The sequence below is a fragment of the Arachis hypogaea genome, chromosome 17 (genome assembly GCF_003086295.3).
Source record: "Arachis hypogaea cultivar Tifrunner chromosome 17, arahy.Tifrunner.gnm2.J5K5, whole genome shotgun sequence".
Classification (NCBI taxonomy): domain Eukaryota; kingdom Viridiplantae; phylum Streptophyta; class Magnoliopsida; order Fabales; family Fabaceae; genus Arachis; species Arachis hypogaea.
In genome coordinates this window covers 128,006,356-128,026,806 of record NC_092052.1, presented here as the reverse complement: position 1 = coordinate 128,026,806, position 20,451 = coordinate 128,006,356, and the positions used below count along the sequence as shown (strand labels likewise).

General features: G+C 35.3%; 1 protein-coding gene across 2 annotated transcripts; it reads right to left on the bottom strand.

Annotated features, from left to right (window-relative positions):
* Nucleotides 1–93: 93 nt before the first annotated feature.
* On the bottom strand, nt 94–4,102 carry LOC112767320 (uncharacterized). Of its 2 annotated transcripts, none has more exons than XM_025813187.3 (7): nt 3,919–4,102; nt 2,230–3,571; nt 1,971–2,026; nt 1,636–1,869; nt 1,236–1,527; nt 751–947; nt 94–440 (listed from the first exon to the last, which is right to left on the bottom strand). In XM_025813187.3, exons 2-7 carry the CDS (start codon nt 3,490–3,492, stop codon nt 287–289), a joined length of 2,196 nt encoding a protein of 731 aa, XP_025668972.1. In that variant the 5' UTR covers nt 3,493–3,571; nt 3,919–4,102; the 3' UTR covers nt 94–286. The 2 variants fall into 2 exon arrangements, with proteins under 2 accessions (XP_025668972.1, XP_025668973.1); XM_025813188.3 differs by having other exon boundaries at nt 2,230–3,542.
* Nucleotides 4,103–20,451: the final 16,349 nt, after the last annotated feature.

Below are 20,451 nucleotides of genomic sequence, written 5' to 3'. Positions count from 1 at the left end.
TTTGATAGGGCATCACAAGTGGCATCTAACAACGAAAAAGAAAAGAGCAAGCAATAATAGAAAATACTCAAATAATGTTCTTAGACCAGGAAATAATAATACTGACTTTCCTCAAAGCCCACCTTTTCCACTTTGCGTATGTATTAAACAAATGCTGGGGAAAAAGTTTACAATATGAAGTTGATTACTATAGGGATAATATGGGTAATACCGTAATAGAATAGAAAATCAGTGTGGATTCATGTAATCATATTGCTATCTACAAAGTCAACCTTGATAGGACCAGCTAGGCGTTCAAACCCCATTCATAAGGTTGATATGTGACCTTAAACTCAGAAGTGGCAAGCATGTCCAATAATACCTCTGAATTAGATGGATCTAGGTAGTTTGACACATGCTTCAGTACCTCCACCTCGCTCTTGCCAAAATCTATACTGTACCTGAGAATGAGAGAACAAGGATAAACATTAGATGTCAAAAAAATGAAAGAAAAACTTCAGCACTACTCATTATCATGTAATTTCATTTACTAAACACCTAAGGTAATAGTTTCTGAATGTCTTTGTGTCTGTTCCATAATATCTATCTCTATAATTTTGTTACATTATTAAATCAGTGTTGTAACCTGTATATATTTACCCAATGTACCAAAAAGTGACCGCCGAGAAAGTGCTAGTTGAAGTGATACTTCCAAGTTCCAACCAGTCCTAAACTTAAAAATCAAAGCATGTTATAACAAAATGAACTTACCATTTAAGGATCTTATTGGCAGATGCATCCTTAGCAGCCAAATCAATCAGAATGCCTCCGCTTCTCAAGAAATTACGTGCTGCATCCGTTAATTCCTCGTCGATTTTTCCAGGTGAATAGCACCTAAGTGCAGGCCCTGATCGGCTACCACACACCAAAGCAAAATGAATGAGAGGTTCAGGGTAAGGGAGTGCCACCTGAAAAAAACAGGAGAAAATAGTGAGTCTTAAAGCCAGCATTCTCTTCAATTAGTATCTCAGTGAAAGCATATGTAGTGTTTCGTTGTCATGTTTATAGGAAATGCAATCAAAACTTAAAACTTAAGCTAAAATTAAAACTAAATGTATATAATAGGCTGATAGTTACATTGTATTAAACTATACACTGAACACAATGTTTTCAAAACACTCGCGCAATTTATAACCACAAAAAATATTTGAATCACTTGCAGTATCAGATTCAGATAAAATATATTAATGGCTGACCTTTAAGCGTCTATCTTTTGAACCAAATGGCTTCTTAAGGTTATAAGGAGGTCGCTGGTTTCCCCTCAATATACCATTTTGAATAGCTGAAAGAGAGTAGGTGGATCCACCAATAACATATTTGAACTCTCCAAATAATTTCCTTCTTTCCATTGCTCCAGAGGCATGACCTAATACCAATATTGCATGGATTGCCATCATATTGTAAAGATTGATAAAGAAAGCAAGCTTCTCTTCCCTAGACATATCCCAAATTTCCACTCTTTGAAGCTCTTCAACAGTTCTCAAATACCTAAAGGGGGGATCAGTGAAATATTCTGTGAATTACCAATGAAAAATACTTGCATAGTTCTGGAACACATTTAATGCATGCTATGGCAGATGGCGAAAAAAAAAAAACCTTGCAAACTCCTCACTTGCATGCAAACTTGTGTAATCAACACGACGTCCATCTTCAAAAACATAGGCTTCAAACATTGCATAAGACAGATACCTCAGCCTTGATGCAATTTCTGCTATAGGTTTTGGCTTCACAGTAGTTATACCCTTTGGAATGTTGTGGCATTGTGAAGCCACAATTGGATCATCATCCAAGAACCGATACAAATGATTACCATCTTCAAAGATATTCTCACTAGAGTAAAACAGTAAGGCACCATAGAATTGTCAACTCTCTGATAAAACATAATTGAAACAACAGAAATTGAAAGCGTCAAATAGAATGCTTGGACTTACTCAAGAACATGATAAAAGAAGAGTTTGCTAGCAAGTTTTCGTCCAAACTCAACAGCCTACACCACCAGACAACAATCACAAAGATAGTAACGACAATATGATGCTAAGAATTGTACCAAGATAAGCAATTGAAATATTTAGCAGATTTGTCTGATCATATGATTAACAAATATAAAATGATCAAAGCATATGAAACAATGACTACATATGAGGATTTCTGCATGGATTTTAGTTTTATATAGGGTAATTAAATCCATACCTCTGGCCTTTCCAGATACTGATCTTCAGACAAGAAATCTACAGCTTCTGACCCAAGAAAACAGTTAGTGAACCTGCGCATTTTGTGAAATCTGTCCTTCACAGGAATAGACTCTTTCATTTTGCGGACAATTACTGCAAGTTCATCAATTGCCCCACTACTGGAATCATCATCCTCACCAGAAAGAGGCGGCTGTGGTGCTTCGAACAATGGTGCTTCACCGATGAGAAAGTCGATCTTCTCATCAAGGTTGCCGGACTCTTTTAAGGTCTTTAGCTCACTCAAGCCACCTATAAGTATCTCATTGAAATAAACCTTTGGAACAGATGTTGATCCAGAAAACTTCTCCAGCTCTTTCTCTCTGCTGGGGTAAACATCTAGGTTGATTTCAACAAATCTAAGCCTTTTCGCACGCAAGAAGAGCCTTATCTCTTTGGATTCTTGGCAGCCAAGTTTGGAGTACAGTATAATCCTTCCTTTCATGTCGATGGGGGTATTTGGATTTCCATTCACCGAATCCCCCTGCTCAGTTTTGTTTTCTCCATCAACATCAGATGACTTCTTAATATAATTCAACGGATTCCATGCAGATTTCTGCCCTCCCTTTTCAGCAACAACAGTTGATTCACCCTCTTTTGAGGGATCTGAGATATCCTTACCTTCATCATCAAAATTACCCAAATCTCCTTCGCCGCGTCTTCCAGATAGGCGGCGGAGCATGGTGGACACTGCCACTGCACTTTTCTCCTTAACAAAGTTTTTCAGAGCCACTGCCTTCTCAACCATTCGCGGCGACTCTTGATCTCCATCCTGCTTACGAGTAGAAGTGGTCCGGAAACCTTCCAGCCCAGGAACCTCTGTTCCATCAAATACAGGCTCCATATTGTGGTCCTCACCCAGAACTTCATCCACCTTTTCATTCGTATGTGCTGATTCCATGTCTTTTCTGTCATCCTTCTCTTTATCCAGATTTAGCTCTAGTCTTGCAGGCTCACAATCTCCATTGGCACCCTCTTTATCACCAGAGTACTCTTGTCCATTAGTATTGACTTTAATTTCAGCTTCAGAGCCCTTGGAATTACTCCCTTGCACTTCTTGAATAGAACTAGTTTCAGATTGCAAATCCTTGCTCTCATCAACATTAACCAACTCAGATTTCACACCTTCAACCTCATTCATCTTATCCTGATCTTCAGTATTGTTAACCTTTTCGATCGAATGAACGCTCTCTTCATTCTTATCCACTAAATCTTGATGTTCCATGGTTAAAAATTTAAAATGAACCTAAGATTTCCTCGTCAACAATGCAAAAACTGAAAGTTTACCGAATAAAACATAAGCCCTGCGATATTACCAGTTACCAGTCCATATTACTATATATACAAAAAAGATTTAAAATACTAATCATCCGATTATTCTAATTTTAGATGGCAGCAGAGAAATATAGTAAGATTAAGACTAAGAACTAGAGCAACAGTGAAGTATTCCAATTCCAATAGCAGAACACATCGAATAATCAGGACTGTGAGAATACAAACAAAACAAAACAAAAAATGGCTAACAAATAAAAATTATGGCGTTCCAGGAGAGCAAAATATACATCGAAACAATTACGAAAAAAAAAAAAAAAAAGAAACGAATGAATAGAAAGTAAGTCAAGAAGAAGAAGAAAGAGCAGGAATAGCTTACTGTTAGAGATCCAATCCAATGAGAAAGTTGAAAAGAAGAAGAAGAAGAAGAAGAAGAAGAAGAAGATGAGAAGAGACTTAATTTTGATGCGTTATGAAAATGAAATTAAGACAGATTTTTTTATTGACTGATTCGTCGTGCAGTCCACATTATTTATTTATTTATTTGTTTTACTAATTTGATTATTTAGTTTATGGGGGGTTTTGGGTTTTGGTTTGCGTTGAAAGGGTAACATTGCGTTTGTTGAAAATTCGTTTTGATTATTTCATGTCGTTTGGGAAAAGGCAAGAAGCGGGAAGTCCGTGGGAGCAGCCCCCAGGCCCTCCTCCCTCTCTGCTAATAATTTTCTCCCTCCTTCTCGTTTCAAAAATAAATGCAATTTGGACACACCATTCAATCAATTATTCAATTGAATTATATAACAATTTAACCATGCTACTAAATGAAGACAAAATCAACGCTCAACAATAATTATACTGCCATAGTTTTCTAGTTTTATAGAAAGTGAGTGCAAAAATACTTGTAAGATTACACATGATGATGGATCTTAAAGCTAGGTAGGCCAAGAATTTTTCTGTGGAATGAAACGAATATATTTAAAATTAATTATATGTGGATTATATTTCTTATTATGTGGGTTTCTTGTTCTAAAAATAATTATATGTATAATAATTAAATTAAAAATAAACTACTTTTTTATTTATAATAGTTTATGATACTAATAAATTTACTCATACATGAATAAAATTAATTTTGTATTCATGAAAATAAATAATCTATTAATTTTTTATCTGTGAAAGTTAAAAATACTAATAAATAAAATTAACGTTTATGTATTTTTATCATACGAAAAGTATTTTATGGTATAACATTAATTTTGTTCATCCATGCATAAATTTATTAGTATTCTAAATTTTAATTAATGATTAGAAGTGGTAATTTACTTTTACCTTAATTAATTTAATGGTGATCCCTCCTATTTTTGTTGAATTATTAGATACTTCAAATAAAACTACTGTTGTCCTTCTACCGAAAAAAAAAAAACTACTGTTGTCCTAACAATAATTTTTAATGATAAAGATATTAATATTCGATGTTTTAGTTTTAGAATACACATCAAATGAAAATTATGGAAGATCCACGATACTTGTTTTATTTTTAAAAGTCGATTGTATGCTTTGTTTAACATTTGATAATTTAGTGTTTAGAATTAATTTATGATGTGTTATTATATAAGATAATTATAAAATATTAAATATATTTTATTTTAATTATACTACATTTAATATATTTTATTGAATAGAATAATAAGAACCTACGAAGTTATATACTTATTGTTCATACACTGGTCCAACACTAAGGCCCAGGTCCAAATACACTAAAAGGCCCAATCCAAAGATTAGCCTTCTTATTCACCGACCTCTTTAGAAGAGGTCGGACTCAACACGGACTTCTTTCCAAAGAAGTCGGGCTCAAGAGATAGCTGGCAGATAACACTTATTCAAATAAGTAACTACCCCTAAAATCTCTCAACCTACTTCTAGAAGCCATATCCCAACAATCCCTAGATAAAGGGACGGTTATCCACCTAAAAAAGTGGGTCTACTCCAACGGTGGTTATTCGATCACCACTATAAATACCCTGACACTCCTCAGGTACCTCTAAGTTCCAATACATTCTAAACCTGCTTAACCCCATGTACCACCCCCCATCTCTTGGAACACACAACTCGGAGGCGGCTCCCAGACGTAAACCAAGTCGGAGACCACACTCCTCCTGCGCTTGGGCCTCACAAACAAGCCCAACCACCGTCCGGTTCTAAGTAAGCCCCGGAACATTGGCGCCGTTGTCGGGGACCTGGAGCTCAACTCTTGATAATGGCGGATGATCAACAACATAATCAGACAATCACTCGACATGAATAAGATGCAAGCATGTTAAAAAGAAGCTGGAATACAGTTTCTATGGATACCAGAAATCCCGTAAAAACTTCTCCCAATGGGCAGAGGATATCAAATAGGGATGATGATTCTACTTCTACAGTTAAATTAGATTAAAAGAGAAGAAAGCACCGTCCCAAGGCCATTGTAGAAAGAAAACCAAGACGATCTCGAAAGCCAATTGAATAAAAGAATTTTCAATTCAGAAAATTCAATTGGCAAAAGAAGTTACGTGAAAAAAAAAAAAGACGAACTCGAAAGCCAATTGAATAAAAGAATTTTCAATTCAGAAAATTCAATTGGCAAAAGAAGTTACGTGAAAAAAAAAAGACGAACTCGAAAGCCAATTGAATAAAAGAATTTTCAATTCAGAAAATTCAATTGACAAAATAAGTTACATGAAAAAAAATGAACTTCAAAACCAATTGAATAAAAGAATTTTCAATTCAGAAAATTCAATTGGCAAAAGAAGTTACGTGAAAAAAAAAAAAAAAAAAGAGGAAAAGGGAACGTGACTAATCCCAACCTCTTCGCGAAATAGGATAGACAATGACATCTGTGCCAACTTACAATCTCGGAAAAATCCATGATACCCACTCATTGAATGGAGCAGTTGCATGTTCCAAATACACAGCATCATCCAATTTGAATGCAACCCAATCCGACAACAGAGTGATGAATCCAATTTTTTCTTCAGTGGATTCACATGTCAATTACAACAAAGCAATGAATAATACAAAAAATTCTCATAGTACATCTTTCGTTGGTTGCTCACAAATTACATCACTGCCAATGAATATGGAAAGAAATATTCCTGTGGTAGAATTTGATGCTGTTTGCACACCAATAAAGATGGATGTCTTCCAGGAAAAAAACTGGAATCCGATCCAAAGGAAAAAGAAAGTTGGGGTGACAAAGGCACAGTCTTCATTGGAGGGGATGATCTTTTTTCTAAAGAAGTCATGCGTACAAAGGTCCTAAAGAATTTTCTACATCCCAACATGAATCCTTATGATGAATCTACTGATCCACGAAACCATCTCAGCAACTTCAAAGAAGTCTACCAGGTCGGAGAAGGCTGTATAAAATTCGACCTCTTTTAGAGAGCTCGTGAAAAAAAGTCCGACCTCTTTTAAAGGTCAGACTTTACAACAAGGTCGGATGAGTTGGGAGCTCACAAAGAAAATTCGACCTCTTTAGAGCCGACAAAAAAAAAATCCGACCTCTTTTTGGAGTCTGTAAAAAATCCAACCTCTTCCACGATCAACTCTACAATGAGGTCGAAAACCTCGAAGAATACTAAAAAGAGATTCCGACTTCTTTTAAAGATCAGAGTCTACAATGAGGTCGAAAACCTCCAAGCTTAGAAAGAAAGTCCGACCTCTTTCCAAGCTTAGAAAGAAAAATCCGACCTCTTCTAAGGATCTAAGCTTATGAAGATAATTTGACCTCTTCTGAGGATTCAAGTCTACAAATAAAAATCCGACTAGAGCTTATGAAGAAATTCCGACATCTTTTAAAGGTCAGACCACAATGAAGTCAAAATCTCTGAATTTATAAAGAAAAATTTGACCTCTTTTAGAGCTCACAAAGAAAAGTCCGACCTCTTTTAAAGGTCCGACTTTACAACAAGGTCGGATAAGCTTAGAGCTTACAAAGAAAAGTCCGACCTCTTTCTTGAGGTACGACTTCGAGAACCAGATCCCAAGCATAAATGGTCATGAGAAGGTCATACGAAGAAATTTCTCAACTGACAACCTCGTCTTGATCCAAAATGACATCGGGCTAAAATCAGACGAAGAAAAGCCAACACCAAAATGAAAAGATCCCAACAAAGTCACTTAAGACTTGAAAAAGAACTACTACAACATACTCGACTTAATTGAAAACAATCTACCTAGATTGTGCCATGTCTATAACAAAAGGGATACTACAGATAGAAAGCGCACCTTACTCCCTAATGCACACTTTTTCTGACTTGAAGTGACGAGATCCAAAGTGGTGTAAGAAGTTATAAATGCAAATCGTGGTCCGACCTCATTAAGCCACTTGTACTAAATCAAGCTGGCAAGGGACAAACCTAAAACGAATTGCACAAATAACTTAAGGACAGCGTGATCATAATCAAACATCAACACGAAGAGGATGTAAACCCGACCTCACAACAATTTGTTTAAAACAAATTGAGAAAGGATGGCGATTTATAAGAATGCCTCCTCAAGCCAAGAGATAAGTATCCGACCTTACTAAGTTGACACAACAAGTATAAAACAAGTTATCCGACCTCCCAAAAAGAGAGTCCAAAATAACTTGTAAAAGTCACATAGCAACAAATAGTAAGATTCAAGAATGGCATGACTGAATACTCGAGTCCGACTTTATGAAGCTCGACCTCGAGTAAGGGCACTGGCTTATTATGAGAGCCAAGTCCAAAATTATTAACCAAAGACAACATTCTACAATGATGCTAGAGCACGTAAGAAGAACTTGACTCCCTTCCAGAAATCTGAGAGCAAACTCAGATAAGAAAAGAGGTTTTGAGAAATTCTACAATGAAGTTGATAACATTCAAGTTAAAAAAGAAAAGCTTGGCCCCTTCCGAAAATTCGAGAGCAAACTCGGATAAGGAAAGAGCTCTTGAGACAAAGAATGGCTACGAGATTCGTCGCAAAAGACCTCATCTTGATAAGAAAAAATATCAGGCTACTGAGTTCGGGCGAAGGAAAGCTGACAACAAAAAGGATAGGACCCTACAAGATTACTGAGATCTTAGAAAAGGGCTACTACAAAGTGTTCGACCTCAAAAGTGATGAACTACCTAGGTCGCAACACACCTCCAACATAAGGAGATAAAACAATTCCTTATGAAAATTGATTTTCTACAATTAACACACACCAATTGAAGCTCGATAAACCACAAAAATCACGGACCGATCATATAGAAATCGCCTGGATGAAGCGACGAGGAACCAATTGGTGGAAAGAAGTTACATATGCGAATTGGAAAGAAAACAGCTCGAAACAGCTCGGGCCAAACGGGTTGAAAAAGTTGTGTTTAGAACAAGTCGCAAAATTAACTTAACTAAATATGCCCCTCAAGGCATAAATACGATCTAACAACTCGATCCACACGGATAACAAATGGATCGTACAAAATCTCAAGCCCACGATCCCATCTCTACAAGTTCTAAAAATAAACGACCTAGTCGTATAAAATGGAACAATTTCACAAAAATAAGTTGTTCCAAGAAAACTCGTTCTAGTATTCACAACAACATAAGGATAACTCGGATTAAACGAGTTATGCCAGTCAACCATATTTTCAACGAAATTGTGTCAAGCACAAGTCGTGTCTATCTAAAAGCAAAGCTTTAAAAATGGTTTGTATCAAAATAAATCATTAAAGCAAAGCATTAAAAAGTGATTTGTATCAAAACAAATCATTAAAGCAAAGCATTAAAAAGTGATTTGTATAAAAATGAATCACTTCAACCAAATGACTCGTATAGAAACGAGTTAAAAAGGAAGGATTGTAAACGTTTTTGAACAAAATCGAAACGTAAAAACTATCCTCCAAAACAACTTGGATAAAACAAGTTGCATCATACACAAGGATGACAACCTTGTAAAAACTAGAAAGGGAGGGAATAAGCATATAATCCATTCACCTAAGGCGCCAATTTATGCTCGACAAAGCGCAAAAATCACGAGCTGACATTTTCAATGGTCGCTTGGATAAAGCGACGAGGTACAAATTAGTGTCCAATGGTTATAATACGGCTTGATGATTTAAAACAACTCGAACTCATGAGTTGAACAAAATCGAGTAAAAAATAACCATATGATCTAAACAATTTGTATTAAAACAAATTGCACAAAACAACTTGATATATAACGAGTTGTGCTTCAAAAAAGTGACTTGTATAAAAAACAAGTCATCTATAAACTCAGAATGAATGAGTTCAACAAAAAAAAGGCTTCATTCGAAAATTCTTTCTGCTTGATTGCTCGAGTCCGACTTCATAAAGCTCGACCTCGAGCAGGGGCATAATGGATAAAGCAACGAAGTCCGATGGTTATAAAGATGATCTGATACTTTAAAAGGACTCAAAATAAACAATTTGTACTTGAAACAAGTTGTGAAGTCCTAAGAAAACAGCTCGAATTTAAATGAGTTGTATGAAATTAGATCAAGAAATAGCCACGTTTTAATTAAACGATTTGAAATGAAACAAATCGTAAGACCTTAAAACTACTCGCATCGAACGAGCTAGATGAGGTTATACTAAAAAATAATTACGAGTTTTGAAATAAACGATTTGTATCAAAACAAGTCGTAAGAAATCAGAATAAGTTTCAGAAAGGTGATTTGTATTAAAACAAGTCATGTATCCTCAAAACAACTCGAATTGAACGAGTTGTACGAAACTAGGACAAGAAATATTCTTTGGTTAAGTAAGATGTGCTAAAACCAATCATACAGAGCCTATAAGCCCGAGTTCAAATACTCGAATCCAACTCTTAAGAAAAAGAGATTGAACTCGAGTAGGGGCACTGTTCATACACTGGCCCAACACTAAGGCCCATGTCCAAATACACTAAAAGGCCCAATCCAAAGATTGGCCTTCTTATTCACCGACCTCTTTAGAAGAGGTCGGACTCAACACAGACTTCTTTCCAAAGAAGTCGGGCTCAAGAGATAGCTGGCAGATAACACTTATTCAAATAAGTAATGCCCCTAAAATCTCTCAACCCACTTCTAGAAGCCATATCCCAACAATCCCTAGATAAAGGGACGGTTATCCACCTAAAAAAGTGGCACTACTCCAACGGTGGTTATTGGATTACCACTATAAATACCCTGACACTCCTCAGGTACCTCTAAGTTCCAATACATTCTAAACCTGCTTAACCCCATGCTGACTTAGGCATCGGAGTGTCTTTGCAGGTACCACCCCCCATCTCTTGGAACACACAACTCGGAGGCGACTCCCAGACGTAAACCAAGTCGGAGACCACACTCCTCCTGCGCTTGGGCCTCACAAACAAGCCCAACCACCGTCCGGTTCTAGGTAAGCCCCGGAACACTTATATACTCTTATAGAAATTGGAGATGAAGAGAGAACTTTTCGTACAGGAGAAGGAGTCACAATATACATTCTATTCGTGGATACTCGATTGGGTAGAGTGTGGATTGAGTTTCAACCCTATCTTATCAATCCGCATCCTATATATGTATATCTTATATATTTATATAAAAATATTTTTTAAGTGGATATTGAATTAAAGATCTCTCACTATATGCAAAATATTTTTCATCACTAAGAGAAAATTATTCATTGATAATTTAATACTTTTATTTAATAAACTACCATTTGTACTCATAAATTTTGCGAACACTGACAAAAGTACCTATCAAATAAAAAAAAATTAACGTTGTACCCATGAAAGATGGGTTCCGTACGACAATACACAAACCCTGATTTTTTATTGACTTTTTAATAAAATTTCCAAATTACCCCTTTTATCTTCTCCCAAATTCCAAACTTTCACAACCCTCACCCTTCGTCTTCCTCCGCCGCCGCCAGCCACCATTCCCTTGAGACCCTAGCACTTGATGTCTTCCTCCAACCTTTATCCTCAACCTCTGTCTCTCTTTTTTCTAATCTCAATTTGTTCTCCAAATCCAAATCAACTTCAACATTATTACCCTTGTTGTTTCCTTCTTCTTTAGATGCAACAACAACACTCAGAGAATTGTTGTTACTGCAACACACACCATAAAGCACACCCTTTTCAAGCTCTTCAACCTGAATATTGTTGTTCTTCTTATTCCAAAGCAACAAGTAGCAGAGTTCAACAACTAGAGCTAACAAGAGGTCGGCAGCCACGGTCTCTTTCCAACGGTGACTCCAAGCACTACTTAGCAGAGTTCTGGACATGCCAAGTGTGATCGAAGATATAGCCAAGAGAATGCAGGGCGAAGAAGGACCCACGCTCCCAACCCCGCCTTCGACGACGACGTCATCTGCAAGCGTTGCTCCTCCAGTGAGTCACCGGCAAAACTTCTCCTCTGCAACAAATGCGACTGAGGCTACCACATATTCTGTCTCCGACCTATCCTTCCTTCTATTCCCAAAAATTCTTGGTTTTGCCCCTCTTGTTCCCACAGTAACACCAAGAAACAAAAATGTACGTTTTTTGGTTAATTTCAAATTTTTTTCTGCACCAAATCTACAAATCTGTAATATTTGAACAATAGCCTCAAATAATAATCCACAGTTTTTACTCTTTTTAATTTTTTGGTGGCTGGTGGCGGCGGAAGAAGACAAAAGGTGAGGGTGGTAAAAGTTTGGAATTTGGGGAAGATAAAAGGAGTAATTTGAGAATTTTATTAAAAATTCAACAAAGAATTAAGGTTTGGATACTATTGTCACACGGAACCCATCTTTCATGGGTACAACGCTAGTTTTCTTGTTTAATGGACACTTTTGTCAGCATTCGCAAAATTCATGGGTACAAATGGTAGTTTATTCTTTTTTTTTACATAAAAATTAATTTTATTTTAAATTATCATCAAGTTATATAATAATGTTGCATCTTTTTAGTAACTCGCGGGTAGAGTCGGGTATCCGCGGGTTAAAACGGGTAGGATTAGGGTTGGGATATTCTCAACTCACGAGTAGAGTAGGATTGAGTTTATATAAAAATCTCAACCCACGGATAGGGCTAAGGTTGGATCCAAACCCTACCCTACCCATTGTCACTCCTAATGAATGGAAATGGGAAAATTTATGGTGTGAGGTAACAGAAGGTCGCATATCTAAGAGATGTAATCTGTCAAATTTTGAAGAATTTAAGAACCAAATCGACTAAATTTAATTGATTTAAATTGGATCAGATTAGTTTGCTTTTGGTTATTAGATCTATGGTGCGGATTTAGAAAACCACAAACTAACCGACAAGTGCATCGGGTCGTACGAAGTAATACTTCAGGTGAATGAGGATCGATCTCACATGGATTGATGGATCAAGCAACAATGGTTGATTGATTCACTTAGTCAGACAAGCAGAAAATGGTGTTTTGAGAGTTTAATTGCATTAAATAGTAAATCAGAGAATTAGAAAGCAAACAGTTAATTGATGTGAAGAATATGAGAGAAAACAGTTAAGATTTCAGAGTTATTTATCTTCCAGATTTCTATTTCTTACCAAGTATTTTAATCATGAAAGATTCAATTCATGACAAACTATATTTGACTAAACCTTAATTTCTTAGTAATTTAGTCTCCTTTAACCTAGTTAACCGCCAATTCCTTGGTCACTTAATTTCAATTAGTGGTTTAAGTCCAATTCTAGTTTATCAACCACAAAAACCCTAATTACCCAAATATAAAAGGATTATATGTCATGTATCCCGTTAAGTCCAAATAATTAGTGATGTAGGAGAAATTATTTTCAAGCTATTGTTCAAGTAAATTACTTTTTCAAGATTTAGCAAGAACACAATTAGAATAAGGGTTATTCTTCCAATCTACCCAAATCCTTAAGATGAAGAACGAAAACAAATCCTTGAAATTGAAATCAATACATAAATTAAAATAGAAGAGTAATAGTATTAATCCATAGAATAAACAGAGCTTCTAACCTTAACAATGGAGGTTTAGTTGCTCATGGAGGAAATAAACTCTATTATAGAAAAGTGTAAAGTGCGGAAGTCGAGAAGAAGCGGAAGAGGAGAAGTCATAGGCCAAGACCTCTTCTCCTTTTATATCTAATCCTAATTAATGTGAAATATATTTTCTAAAATTAAATAATATCTCTTCTAATTGTAAATAAAATAAAATTTTAATAAAAAATCTCTAAAGATCTCATTGATGGCTTCATAGAGATGTGGGGACCGTCCTGGAATCTGAAGTTGGCGCCAAACTTGGGTTGGGCCAAGTTTGGCACCACCCTGTCTGCAAGTTAGTGTGTCCATGAGTTGCTCCTGGCGCCAAACTGCCCAAGTTTGGCGCCACCAAGGCTGCATCAAGTGTGGTGTATTATAAGTCCAGCGCCAAACTTCAGTTGGCTGAAATTTAGTGCCACCTTGGTGGCGTTTGGCGCCGTGATTCCAGAAGAAAAGTATAAATCATTATATATTATTAAAAAGCTCTGGAAGTTGGCTTTCCAATGCCGCTGAAATCGCATAAATTGGACCTCTGTAGCTCGAGTTACGCTCGTTGGAATGCGAGGAGGTCAGGGTTGATAGTATCATCCATTTTCTTCCTTTTCTTCTACACAAACTCTGTTAAACTCGCCCGAATGCCACCTGTAATAAATCAAATTGCAAAAAACTCAAAGTAGCATTTATGGTGGTTTAAAATACCTAAATCTTGATTAAACTTAACAAATTCAAATGCAAATTTATTAGGAAAAGATAAGAAATATGCTCACGCATCAATCTAAACGAATTAAATCTATATTGGAATTATTTAGATAATCGAATAACCAATTAGAATTAAATTTGTAAAAAAAAAAAAAGAAAAGAGGAAAAAAGAATATGTAACACTAAAATAAATTAGGTTAAGAAGGAAAAAGAGAAATGATGATTGAAGTGAGAGTGGCATTAATAAAAATTATATAAATACTATATTTTATATTTTTTAATATGATATATTAAGTAATTAGGTAATTAGATTTAAGTTCCTGAATCAATTAAAGTTAGGTATAATCAGATTTATTCCATTACTCATTGAATACAATACCTAATATAATCAAGCAAGCTAGATTAAATGTATTTGGATGATGAGATTATCCGTTCCGATTTACATGCACATCTTTACTCTCTTAAATTATGATTCTTAGTTTTTAAACTCCTATATTGTCGTTCCTACAGGAGAAGATATATTTTCATTTTTTTATGCGGTGTCATTGTCAACAAATAAATATTTATCTTTTGGATTTGACCTATGAAGCACAAGCATTTTTCTGAGTTTCTGTGTCCTCATATCAAACGCATTTTAGATACGACACTCATCCGATACACGTGTCTTCTGTATCCAATCATGTCTTAATAAAAAAAGATACAAAATACTTTTCTAAACACGCTTGGACACACCTAAATACCATCACATGTTAGCTGTGTTCAACCTGATTCTTAACCTATATTCTTGAAATGAGTTTAGAAATAATATATATTATGATTTATTGATGGAGAAAATTATTTTAAATATTTTATATAATTAAAAAAATATTAAAATATTATTATAATTTATTTAAAATATTATATATATATATATCGTATCCCCGTGTCTTATAAAAAATTAAAATTCATGTGTCCGCGTGTCCCGTGTCGTGTCATATTATGTCCTGTGTCCGTCTAAGTATCCATATTTCATAGGATTTTTGTTGTTGTTGGTCTTGATGCTTTATAGGATTTGAGATACGAGATAGTTTGCTATTAAATGTTGGGCTTTAGTTAGCCCAATACTAACTTTTTTTTTGTTCGTGGGCTAAGCCCGAACACCCTACCCGAACCAACAACCCACCCATCCCTACTCCAAACCCGCTTCTTTAACCTATCACAGCAAACATTACTACGATTCTCTACTCTCCACCTCTGTCGAGCTTGGATGTCCATCATCGTTGGCAAATTTGTCGGTGGCATTGGGTGAGATTGCGTCGTTCGATCAGGTCTCCTCCGCCGTTGCTTCCCATAAGGTCGCTCCTAAGCAGAAGGTGACGAGGATGTGTTTAACGTTGCAGTTTCTCCTGTTAGAGATGATTCTTGACAGTGTAGCCCTTCCATGGCTTGAAATCTAATGTCTCGCAGCTGAAGCGTCTTTGATTGATCAGAGAAAAGTTATAAAGTCCTCCAAGCAGCTACCGCCGTGAATGGCTTCCTAGATGATGATGTAGTTGCTCCTCTTCGGATTATGCTAGCAATGGATAGTGGTGGATCCATATACCATCTCTGCCCCCAATTGTCTTGTTTTTGCTAATTTTGCTATAGTATGAACTAACTTATTTTCCTCTCTTAGAATCCAGGTGAATCCACAGCTATTAAAATTTTCCTGCAGTTTAAATATTTACTGTAAAATCGGATCAATATCCTGAATGCTACTCTTTGATTTAATGGCTTGCACCAAAGATAAACAGTCAAATTCAACTAGTATCATATCTAATTGTAAATTTTTTTGCCAAAATTAAGGCATTTCTTATTGTTATCGTCTCTACTGTTAAATTGGACACAATTTTGATTCTATTTGTAGGCCCAATCATAAATTTTTTTAGAGCTATTTCTCGCAGTAATTGCCATTATTCCATCGCCAGAAGCTTTCTGAAAGGTTGCATCAATATTCAGTTTTACCAATTCCTTGGTGGGGTCTCCAAGTAACTAGCTTTTTTTTAATTATAACGTTATCTGATGCTTTCTAGATTGGTTGATCAATTGCTGCTCTATACTGCTTCTTTAGTAATTTGGCCTTGATAATAGTCTCTTTAGGATTGATCTCTTTACTATTGAAAATAGCCTAATTTATTGATTTTCAAATCTCCCATATTAGAAAAACCATCTTACTTATCCTTTTCTCTTTATTATATTCACCTTCTTCCTTGATTCTTCTGATTTTTTCCAATAACCATTCTCCAAAACTTGTAATATGTTCTTGAGAAGGACAGTATTGACATTGGCTTCCAAACCAAGCTGCTCTAGTCCATGGATAAAATAATAAAGTATGTTCAACAATCTTGCGTTCGTTCAAGCATACTTAACACATATAGGATTTAACTAATTTCCTTTTATACGACCTTTTATTTACTGGTAGTATATTCTGCGCTGCTCTCCAAATGAAACTTTTAATTTTTTGTGGAGTTTGGATGATCTAAATCTCTTTCCATAATTTTTTCATATTCATACTCGATGAAACTACTTTTAATCTGCTACCCTGGCTTTCATTTTTAGCTGCCATATATCCAGTTTTAACAGTATAGCATCTATCCTTTCTATACGGCCAGACAAATCTATCTTCTTTTCCAAAAATGCTAACAAGGGTTCTTAAAATTTTATCTTTGACTATATCAGAAAAATTCCTTCAATCTTCTTCATATCCCAACCTTCTCCTTCCTTCAACAACTTGCTAACCCACTCCAACTCAATTCTCTCTTGTCTTTGAATTTTACCCCACACCAAACACCCAATTATCATCCCATACGTTACCCCTAGCCCATTACCCACACTCCACCTACCATGTCTCTGAAGAAAGTCCCTTCCTTGAATTATACTCTTTCAAACCCTAGAAGCATTGCTATTGCATCTAGCATTTTATAAGTTATCTTTAAAAAAATAAATCGCCTTCAAAATTTGTACCCATATCGAATCAGGATTTGCTATAGTTCTCCAAATTTTTTTTGCCAAAAGAGCTAAATTTTGATCTTGAAACTCCTTAAAACCTAGTCCTCTTTTCTTTTTGCTTAAACAAACCTTATCCCAACTTTTTCAGTGTATGCCTCTTTCTTTTCCAAAATTCACCCACCAAAATTTTGCTATCCTAGCATTCAATCACTGGCAAAAAATCTTTGCAAATTTAATAATAGTCACAACGTAGCTAGAAATAACTTGTATCACTCTCTTAATAAGAACCTCTTTTCTGATTTGGTTTAGCAGCTTTTCTTTCCATCATTCTACTTTCTCTATTACCTTCTCTTTTATCCAATTTAGAGCTTTAATTTTTTACCTACCCCAAAGCACTAGTAGCCCTAAATATCTCCCCAGATTATCCCAACACTTCATTCCTAATATTTTCTCTATGTTAACTCTAGTTTGTATGGGTACTTGACTACCAAATATTATCCCCGATTTTTTAAGATTGATCCTCTGTCCTAAAATATCTGTAAACTTATTAAGAATTAAAACAAGGTTATAGATTTCTCCCTCTTTTGCTTCTGTGAAAATAATACAGTCATCGGCAAACAAAAGATGCATGATTGGTGGGGCTGTTGGGGCAATTTTAAACCCTGAAATCTCTTTTCTGTCTCTTGCTTTTCCCATAAGAATAGTGAAAACTTATGCAGCAATTATGAAGAGATATGGAGACAAATGATCGCCTTGCCTCAGCCCTCTCTCCGATTTAATCTTCCTAGTGAGCCTCCCATTAATTCTTATCTTATAACTAGCGCTTCTAACACACTCCATCATCAAACGAACCCACCTCCTGTCAAAGCCAAATGCTATCAGAGTAGCCTCCAAAAAATTTCATTCTAGTCTATCATAAGTCTTATTTATATCAATCTTAATAGCAAAGCTTTTTGATATATTCCTATCTTTCTTGTTAAGATTATGAAAGATCCACTGAACAATGATAAAATTATCTTGAATCAATCTATCCCTATAAAGGCACTCTGGATTGGTGAAATGAACTTGTTCGTAAGCCTTCTGAGTCTTATGACCATAATCCTAGAAATAATTTTGTAAATATAGTTACAGCAACTAATAGGTCTTAGTTGATTAAGGATTTTCAGTTACTTTACCTTAGAAACAAGAACAATAATGTTTTCACTTACCTCTTTAGGCATAACTCCCTCTTAAAAAAAATCTTTAACCACAACACACATTTTCTTTTTAATTATGTTCCAGTGACTCTGATAAAATAGCCCATTCAACTATCTGGTCTCGGGACTCTGAGACTACCCATACTAAAAATAACTCCTTCAATATCTTTATCCGAGATCTTTTTCATAAGCTGATCATTAACTTCCTGTAAATTCTCTTAGAAATTCTATCTATGCATTCCCCCAAATTTGATTTAGCTAAGGACGTAAATAATTTTGTAAAGTGTTCTTCCACCATATTCATAATTCTGTCCTCTCTTGATACCCATTGGCCCACCTGATCTTTTAATATTTTCACTCTATTTCTGTTTCTCCTTGGAATAGTTGTTGCATAAAAGAATTTGGAATTTTTGTCTCTCCACTTGAGCCATTTCAACTTGGATCTCATACCCCAGTATTTTTCTTCCTACCTCCATAATTGTCCTATCCTTTCCTTAATTTGACACCTTTGTTCTTGTTGTTCTTCATTTAAATCGTCTCTTGAATCTTTTGTAGCTCCCATTTCAATTTGTTTATCCCCAAATCTGCTTTAGCAAAAGTATTCCTACTCCAGTTCTTTAGACTTTTCTTGCAATTTCACATCTTCTTCAGCAACTAATCACATTCATTGTAGCTATATTCTTCCCTTTCCCAACTCTTTTTAATAAATTCTTTACATTCTTCATCATCATTCCAAATGCTTCCAATTTAAACAACATGTCCACTTTATTATTTGGTTCCAGTCTCAAAATGATAAGGGTATGTTCTGAACTCATTGCCAGCACAGCCACCAAATTTGCATTCGGAAACATACTAATCCATTTTCAGTTGACAAGAGTCCTATCTATCCTTTTCTTAGTTATGATCCCATTCTGAGAATTATTAAACCAAGTAAACATACCATCTTTTAGTTCAAGGTCTATGAGTGCATTAAAATCCAAAAAATTCTTGAATTCCACTATCTAACTCCTCGATTGTAAATGCATACCTTCCTTCTCTTCTTGATTTAAAACAGCGTTGAAATCACTTATGAAGAGCTTTGGATCATGTATGTTAATATTACTTGCTATGAGCATCTTCCACTCCTCTTTTCTCTTAGGGCTTGTTTGGGTGAGCTTTTGAGAAAAGATCTTTTTTCGTGTTATCTTTTTTTAAAAGATCTTATAGAGAAGTAAAAGTAATTTTATGTTTGGATATCTCATGTAAAAAGGTCTTTTTATCTATCAATTATGTTTGGGTATAACAATATAAAAGTACTTTTTTGTTCATTTATTACACGAAAAACATCTTTTTTTTAAGGAAAAAAGATCTTTTAAAAAAAGATGTAAATTACAGCTTCTCAAAAAAGATCTTTTTTTGATTTTACTAGTGCTTTTACTTTTACTACTAGAAATTTGCCAAACACGTTAAAAAATAAAAAAAGATCTTTTTTCATTGAAAAAAGATCTTTTTTTAACAAAATAATGGCGCCCAAACATGCACTTACTTGGTTTTGGGTTGCCATACATAAAAATAGTTTCTCAATCATTTCCTTTTCTATTTTTAATATAAACTTTAATATAATAATTAGACCAAGAGTAAACCTCAACTTTTATATTATCATTGTATAACAAACATAGACCACCAGACAAACTCCAGAGTTCAACCCAAAAATAATTATCAAAATAAAGTCTCTCTTAAGTTTACTAATACTACTTTAATTTTCTTAGCTCTAGTCTCCATGAGATATACAATGACGGATTTTATTTATTTACACAGATGCAAAAGTTTTGAAACTATCGTAGGGGTCACCACCCCTCGATAGTTCCAACTGATGATGCTCATGGATGAGGGTGGGGCTTGATAAGGCCCGCCTCCTTAGCCATGATTTTGTTCTCTGATTTACCAACAAAAATCCAGTTCCCTTCCGCTTCTAGAAAGTTCTTTCTGTTGCATCCATTCTTACCTTCATCCTTCCTCTACCTTTTTGCAATTTCAGCCACTTTCATGTGCTTATCTTCCTCCTATTATGAACTTACC